Source organism: Tasmannia lanceolata, unplaced genomic scaffold (assembly GCF_043159265.1).
Source record: "Tasmannia lanceolata isolate RefF3 unplaced genomic scaffold, GAP_Taslan_0.1 ptg000007l, whole genome shotgun sequence".
NCBI lineage: Eukaryota > Viridiplantae > Streptophyta > Magnoliopsida > Canellales > Winteraceae > Tasmannia > Tasmannia lanceolata.
In genome coordinates, this window is record NW_027518684.1 from 5,370,272 (window position 1) to 5,379,050 (window position 8,779).

At 38.5% G+C, this 8,779-nt stretch overlaps 1 protein-coding gene across 1 annotated transcript; it reads right to left on the reverse strand.

Moving 5' to 3' along the window:
- Positions 1-329: 329 nt before the first annotated feature.
- LOC143881570 (uncharacterized) lies at positions 330-6,087 on the reverse strand. Its single transcript, XM_077384714.1, has 4 exons — positions 5,949-6,087; positions 5,791-5,846; positions 3,624-3,849; positions 330-560 (listed from the first exon to the last, which is right to left on the reverse strand). The coding sequence occupies exons 1-4, from the start codon at positions 6,025-6,027 to the stop codon at positions 442-444; spliced, it is 480 nt and encodes a 159-aa protein (XP_077240829.1). The 5' UTR covers positions 6,028-6,087; the 3' UTR covers positions 330-441.
- Positions 6,088-8,779: the final 2,692 nt, after the last annotated feature.

Below are 8,779 nucleotides of genomic sequence, written 5' to 3' on the forward strand. Positions count from 1 at the left end.
GGAGGAAGTCAAATACTTCCAGCTCCACTCATAGTTATTATGAGATTTTATATGCTGTGTGCGTGTGAAGTTCAGTATTTTTTTAAAGGGATTTGCTAGAGACCATCGCAGAAGGCATTTCACAGACTGGCTGTTGAATGAGAAAGCAGCCACCTCAGATGAATTAAATGAATGAGACAAGCAACCTTGGCCATGAATGAGACAAGCAACGACCTTAGCCATCTTCTTCATTTTCATAGTATCAGCCAGGTTCGATCCTGGGACCTGTAGGTTATGGGCCGCTACACATTGTTCCGTAGTAGTATCAGTGTAGAAAAAGAAACCCTACAGTCACAACCGTGAAATCCATCTAATTCACCACATGGAATACATTGCAATTGGTGATTATAATTAGACATGTTTAATATCAACTTAATAATTACATATTGATCCGTAGTAGCATTAGTTTAAAAAAAGACACCCTGCAGTCACAACCGTAAACACAAACATATATGCCGGGACAACAGCTTTGTGTGCATCGTCTGGTTCATCTAGGATGTGAGAACCGACATTGAAATTACCTGCATACAAGTGACATATTACATAAGCATGCATCCCAAAAGGATATTTGCATATATAAAATCTTTTGGCATATAGAATTTCCAGCCCTTTTTCCCAACATTTCCACTACGGGTGCTACTTGGGTCGTGTTCAACCTGGACCCGACCCGACGGGTTCAATCCAACTCAATTTAATTTTGGACTGTGTTAGGGTGGAGGCCTTCGCAACTCGACTTTACCTCCATCTTCTAATTTTATTGTGATTTTCAAAATCTTAGGATTATGTTGTTTTCTATCTTGCTATTTCAATTCAACTCCAATAGACTGGTAAGAGAGGGGGGAAATCCCCATGGAAAAAACGACCCTACAAATGCGTACTCCCACCCCTACTGTTACCCTCATATGAACAGGTTCTCGATCTGTACTTGAAGAACCCGAGTGCGATCAGACTACCATTGTTGAGCATCATCACAACAATCACAAAGAGCATGTTCCATCAGCTTCTACTTTCTTAGAAGATAATTGGCAAAGAGTTCAGAGAAATAAATGAAAACAACCGGCTCTCTTCTTTCCGCCACCAGCATCCTATGTTCTGCCTTACCTCACAAAGCTTTCCCTCCTAGAAATTAAGCTAACTAAGTTCTAGGCACTGATGTGTTCTTTCTATTTGTTTGTAATTGGCATTTCCTCATTCTGGATAGGGTTTTGTTCTTTTGATCTTCATGTATATCTTTTCTTATTAATTAATATATCTGGTCGGGATCCTGCCTAACCCCAGCTTACCCATCAAAAAAAATAATTTTTTGCTATCTCCTATATTTTTATCGTAGTCTGTCCCAAAACCAATCCAACCAAATTTGGAAAGAAAATGGGTTAGACGGGTCGGGTTAGGGTGGAGGGAATGCTAGCTTGGGTTGGGCAAGGTTGGCCTCAACCCAAACTAACCGGGTGCTAAGTTGTGCCCCTTATTTCCACGCCTTCTTTTTTGTCTTAATTTGGATATGCCCTATTTTTTGGAAAAGACAAGCAAAAGGGCCGGGTTGGAACTGCTGTCATTATGTAGAAATGAAAAACAAAGGGAAATGTTATCGGCACTACTGTATTTTGATGAGGGCACTCCTCACTTTATTAAAAGTACGGTATGGCCCGCACCATAGGATGATCCAAACCGTCCATTAAATGGGCCACACACTAAATAGGTTGTGCCCCAAAAATCATTTCCATAGGTTGATCCTAACCGTCTGATCTGAATGATTGAGGTTGATCCGAACCCTCTATAGATCGGAGAGTTAGGATCCACCTATGGAAATAATCTTTGGGGAACAACCTATTTAGGTTGTGGCCCATCTAATGGACGGTTTGGATCATCCTATGGTGCAGGCCATACCGTACTTTTAATAAAGTGAGGAGTGCCCTCATCAAAATACAGTAGTGCTGATAACATTTCCCAAAACAAAATGCGTGGAAATGTGATCATTCCCAAGAGGAAAGTGTTCCTGAGCTATAGCTCAAAAGAACATGCGGCCCCATATTTGTTGGGGGATCCAAAGCATACATTTGGAAAGCCCTTCCATGGATAGGGTGTGTATAAAAAATCAACCATGTTTGATCATCCTAGCCCAATCAAAGGTGGATGGGAAAATGGACGGACAATGTGTGTCCATGTTTCTACCCATTTTTTCCCTCCACAAATGGCAGGGTTATGATGATCCTATAGGGCTGATTTTTGGTACACCCCTTATCCATGGAAGGGCCTTCCAAATGAATGCTTTGGATCCCCCAAAAAATGTAGGGTCACATGTGTTTTTTGAGCTATACCTCAGATAAGCTTATCTAAGCCCAAATGATTTTGAAGTTATATATATGAGAGAACGGTTGCTACACATATGTGTAGATAAGTTATCTACACACTAGCTAGGCCACATTATTTGGGTGGTTCAAACCATTCATTTTTAAGGCCCTCACATAGATAGGGTGTCAACAAAAAATCAGATCCATAGGATCATCCTAACCATTCGAACTGTGGAGGCAAAAAATGGACTAATTTGTAAAGGTTTAAAGACATCCATTTTACCTCCACAAATCGTAGGGTTGGGATGATCCTATGCATCTCATTTTTTGTAGAGCCTTTAAAATGGATGGCTTGGATCACCCAAACAATGTGGGCCCCCACGGTATTTTAAGCTAGTGTGTAGAGAACTCTCTACACATAAAGAGAGAGAGAGAGAGAGAGAGAGAGAGAGAGAGAGAGAGAGAGAGAGGAAACTGTTGGTGCGCTTAAGCTCACTAAACTTATGGTGCGCTTAAGCGCCCAATCACATGGGTCCCACATTTTCTGTGGTGATCCAAACCATTCATTTGCAAGGCTCTATCGTAGATAGGGGGTGTACCAAAAATCAGCTCCATAGGATCATCCTAACCCCTCCATTTGTGGAGGAAAAAAATGGGCAGATTTGTGGACAAACAATGTCTGTCCATTTTGACCTCCACAAATGGATGGATTAGGATGATTCTATGGAGCTGATTTTGGTACACCCCCCATCTATGTAAGGGACTTTCAAATGAATGCTTTGGATCATCCTAACAAAGTGGGCCCCCATGTGATTGAGGGCTTAAGCGCACCATAAGCTTGGTGAGTTAAGCGCACCAACAGTTTCCTCATAAATATATATATGAGGAAAGTGTTGGTGAGCTTAAGCACCCAATCACATTGGGGCCTACTTTGTTAGGATGATCCAAAGCATTCATTTGAAAGGCTTACATAGATGGGGTGTATACCAAAAATCAGCTCCATAGGATCATCCTAACCCATCCATTTGTGGAGGTCAAAATGGACAGACATTATTTGCCCACAAATCTGCCCATTTTGTCCTCCACAAATGGAGGGGTTAGGATGATCCTATGGAACTGATTTTTGGTACACACCCTCTCTATGATAGGGCCTTGCAAATGAATGGTTTGGATCACCACAGAAAATTTGGGACCCATGTGATTGGGGCGCTTAAGCTCACCATAAGTTTGGTGAGCTTAAGCTCACCAATACTTTCCTATATATCTATGAAAATAATTGTAAATAGAACTTGCCTCTTTCACTAGTGTCGCTACATGCGTCTTTAAGTGTAGCTCTCACAGTTTGTAATGTGGCCTTATTGTAGAATATGAAGTTCTTTAATAAACCGTCCACGCAATTTAGCACATTGTATGTTTCATCCAAACACGGCCCGTTGCAGTACTCATCTGTAGCCTCAGGAGGGACGTTGATATCGCCGCTCTCGTTCAATCTATAAGCTTCTTGGCAACTTTCATAGAGCTGTTTTTAAAAATTATTGAAAAAAAATAGATTAACAAAACAGAGAAACACAGCACCCAACAAAATTCTGTATAAAAAGCTTTGTTCAGAGGATTCATTTCTGGCTAACTTACAAGTGCATCGTTATTTAGCAGATAGATGTGTCTCAGGTTGTATGGGAGTTGATATTGGCACTATTTTTTTATATAGTGGCACTCCACCCTTTATTTTATACATGCTAATTAATCCTCTACAAAAGCGTATTATGGTTCTCAAAATATTAGCAATAAGCCATTAAAAGTGTTTAATAAAGTCAGGGGAGCCATTATTAATGTAGAGTCTTGGCATATCATTCCCGGAGTTGGATTTAGAAAAAGATATAGAGAGGAAACAATAATGGTCTGATATCTTATACAATGGATCATCCATGTCTAGAGGAATGAAGATAACAAAATCATGAAAACAATGGGCCTGATCACACTTGGAGGATTGGATGATTGTACCTTCTTGTTGGGGCCCTCACCATATATTTGCAAGTGTTGGGTCCCATTGTTACTACTAAATCATGATATGATAATGTTCATTCTGTATATAGCACGAATTGATCATTAACTCAAAAAAGAACTAGAGTTAGCTTTTATTGGAGGATTGTACCTTCTTCTCCTTACCGCAGATTTATTACCATATAGCGAGCGCAACACACATGAGGTAATATTTCCATGTAGTGGTATTAATATATGGCGTATACTAGGGTTTAGAAGAAGTGAGGTTTTTTTGTGTTTCTTGGCTGAGAGGAAAGAAAAGAGAGTTTGTAACCCTAATCAAAATTGAGAAACACTCTTCTCCTTTGGACGTATGACCACTGCGGAACTACATAAATCTTGTATTTTCTTGCTTTGTGCTTGTATTTCTTACATCTCGTCCTGTCTTAACTGCTTAAGGCGATTCATCTTGTTTTGAGATATCAGGAATATCTTGGTTTTAATCATTAGAAACCTTTAAAAATATGTAGAAGACACTAGAAGATGTCCAATAGTCTATAGATACATGTAAGATGTTCTAAAAGGTTCTTGGTGTACCTGGCTGAGACATATATATAAAGAGGATTATAGAAAATTAATCTAGAGAGTTAAATGTTAGTCCCGGACTTTTGTTGATTGCTGTGATAAGATCCAAACCATTGGTATGAGAGGAGGTACCCTATAAAGGTGAGGCCTTTCCATTTGCAGATTGAAGCAGGAGGCTCTCTACATTTCGCTCCGATCAACAGAAGAAAATTTTGAATGCGGGATCCGATCACTAAGGACCTCAACTTCAACAATTAGACGGTTCAGATCAATGATCGGGCCGAAAAACTTACCGAAGAATATTTCCAGAAGTCGGTCTTCTAAAGATCGTCATGCCGTCAAAGCGAATCCCAAGAGCGTTTCCCACGTGCCCCTCTCAAGCCAATTCGAAACCGACAGCCGGTCCTCTTTGATCCCGACCAAATGAAGATAGTTGAAGACATAATTTGGGCGTGTGCAAAATCTAGTCAATTTTATGATTTTCCACAATTTCTAATTTCAGCGTATTTAAATTTCCAATATCTAATTCGGATAAGTTTCTAATTTCAGATGAGGAAGTCTAAACTGAAGGGAGCCCTTGCAAAAAAAGAGGTGAAAGGGCTACCCCATTGGCTGCACATCTCCATCATGTTTGACTTTTCTGACTTTTCAGCCGTTATTAATGCATTATGGCGATGTGTAGCCAATAGGAGAGCCCTTTCACATCTTTTTTGCAAGGGCTCCTTTCAGTGTAGAATTCCTCATTTAAGATATCATACACTAGAACTTATAATTTCCAATGGTATTTAGAAACTTTCTAAATTAGAAAAATATTTAAATTCCTGTAACCTGAAAAGGGCATTGGAAAACAATCATTATAGCAAGTAGGACTGTTCTTCAGCATGAAATTACGTACCATTCGATTATTAAAACACCGCAATGCTTTGGTGATAATTGGAGTTGGGTTTAGCTCTGCATGATTCAAGACAGCAATAAGATAAAATATTTTGAAAATGGCAGAAAAAGAAGAAGAAAAGAGCTGAAGGATTATTTTTAGAGTATCAGCATACTGACGTGCGTTGCAGCAGGAAGTAGAAATGAAGAAGAAAACCATGACAAAGAACCCATATTTCAATAAGGGTGAGAAAGCCATTAGACAAGGGTGTATAGTGTTTCAGCTCATGATCATGGAACAGAAGAGAAGGAGAATCATATATAAACTTGTAATTATAATAACGATAGAAACATGGCTCAACTACTAAATACTAACCATACCAAGTTACCCACCAAATTTGAGAATAACAAAAATGCCCTTCATGATATCGTGACAGTAAAAATATGTAAAAAAAGAGGAATTCTAGACTGAAGGGAGCGCTTGCAAAAAAGAGGTGAAAGGGCTCTCCTATTGGCTGCACATCACCATCAATTCCTCATTAAAAAAAACATAATAATACACATATTACTCATATCTAATTATAACACATGGTTGCTAGCCCATGGGAGGTGACACGTAGCGCAGATTTTATTTTTAATTTTCTAGAACTACCCAATTGGAGGCACTAAACTGCATAAATTTTCTTTATTTTAATTTGTTTTAAATTAACCAATGTGAGGTGAAACACTGCATACATTTTACTTTTTTCCAATTTTCCTAAAATTAGCCAATGGGAGGCTATATGTTGCATACATAGTTTTATATGTATTACAGGAGGACCTATTTCTTAATTAAGGGTAATATATTTTTTTTAAAGATGGGTATTTTTGTAATTTATGTTAGCTAAGGAGATTATAGGAAGAATAGTTGGGGTTTCTTTCACTCTTAAGAATAGTTGAAATTGGAGGGAGGTGGGAGTAGGTGTGCAGAACTCACCAACTTCTACTTGTTTTTGAGACTTTTTTATGAGTTTTAGGAATGAAGCCTAAGCTTGCTTTGTGGTTTGATAACAAGGAAGGTTTTCCAATCACGGATTGCTTCTACTGTATCAACTGTTTTTGCTTCTACTTTACCATCTTAAGCTCCTATGTTTTCTTCTTCATCTATAACACCATATTTTCTTGCCTACCAAAACCAATAGGGAGATTACTTGACACTCCTTTTTTATTTTTACTTAAAATTAAAAAATTATTATTATCGTCGATGCTTCTAATCCTTTATCTGAGGCTCATAGGATGTCTGCTCAGCATGCGGCCAAGGCAATGTGGGTTGGCTCATAATGTTCTATAAAATCAATGATCTTGTCCTTACCCAAAATTATTGAGTGTGAAAGTGAGTTTCTCCAATAGTCCCACTCATACTTTTGGGGCCATTCAAGTAGGTTTTACAATTTTAATTTGTACAGCTAATTGGTGGTGGCCCATATCAGATGGTTGTGACCATTGATAAGTGTATTGGTGGAAATTTTGGAAAAAAAAAAAACCCATCGAAAAAAGTTAAGGCAAGAACCACTGTAGTTTCTGACACACACACATTATTTGGATGATTTTTTGGTAGTGTTTGGATTCGGGTATGGGCCCACATTATTTGGATGATCCAAAGCGTTCATTTGATGGGTCCTGACATAGATAGGGTGTGTCCAAAAAATCAGCTCCATCGGATCATCCTAACCCTTCAATCTATGGACGAACCTTCAGCTGAGGGGGCAAACCTTAAACAAGTTGAAACTACAGGGGTGTATTTGTCACGTTTTAAACTATAGGGGTGGAAGAAACTAGAGACGGTGTAAATGTAATTATCCCTTAAAATTATTGGCCATAGCAAGTCCCGCTTATTACTGTTGGTCCCACTCTTATAGGAATATCTTATAGGATGAATTTAACATTCAGTGAGCATGATGAAAAAATGCATCCTTCAAGATGTGTTCAGACCATTGATTTGTTCACCCCTCAATCTTGCTAGCGATCTGATTTTAAATATTTGATTAATCTCAGTTAAGCTTCATTAATAATAATATGTGCTTATATAAGTAGTTAGTGGTGAACATGATAAGAGATAATCATAAAATGAAAAAGATCATCACAATCCTAATCCAGAGAGTTACCTAGTATATCCAAAATACATGATGTACCTCACACGATCCAACGGTCAGATCTTATATTCTCTAACATGCCCCCTCAAATGCATGTGGATTGAAAAATTGACGTACTTTTGATATAACAATAAAACTCCCCAATTAAAATTCCTAAGTCGATGAACAATCCTGAAAAACAAATTCTCATCTTCTATGTCGAAGATGTTGCTTGATATATGTTGCCAATAAAACTCCCCGATTAAAAATCTCTCATTATTGTTTGTTGTGGATTTAGGGAATAATACGGCTTCCCAGATTTTTGTTGAGGAACAGAAAAAAACAAACAAATGATGTTAGTGAAACCTTTTTCGAAGCGGTGAGATGAGGTACGGACTATGCCGCTCTCTTGAAGGTAAATTTGCGCATCTGCGTAAGGTGAATTTGCGCCTCTGCGGAAACTAATTCTGATGCAGCAGATTACTGGCCGCAATCAGCCCTAGGATACAACAGCCCGACGCACTGTCGATCTTCAAGAACTGCACAATGAAGAAGATTCGAACCACCCGAACACTCCAATAGCCCAACAAAATACTTAAAATAAAAAGAGGAAGAGATAAAACTCTGTTTACAGTAGAGTAGAGAAAACAAGAAGAAACAGTAGTTTTCGTTGTTCTGTTGTTGAATAAAACACAGAGAACTTCCTCTTTTTATAAATCTAACGTGTCCGTTCAACACACCCTTTAATGAAGTAAATACATCATTTAAGAAAAGAGCCGTTTAAAAGACGTTACAGATGTCAAACGTCGCATCCCAACGTTCAGGAATGACGCAGTTATTCGGAAAATAACGGCGGCGTTATTTACCCAGTTAATTGACGTTCCAGTAAGCCAGCTTACT

Coding starts and splice junctions, on each gene's coding strand:
- LOC143881570 (XM_077384714.1), bottom strand. CDS start 6,027: ATGGCTTTCTCACCCTTATTGAAATATGGGTTCTTTGTCATGGTTTTC. Junction 5,847..5,948: donor TACTTCCTGCTGCAACGCAC/GTCAGTATGCTG, acceptor TGAATCATGCAG/AGCTAAACCCAACTCCAATT. Junction 3,850..5,790: donor GGTGTTTTAATAATCGAATG/GTACGTAATTTC, acceptor TTTTAAAAACAG/CTCTATGAAAGTTGCCAAGA.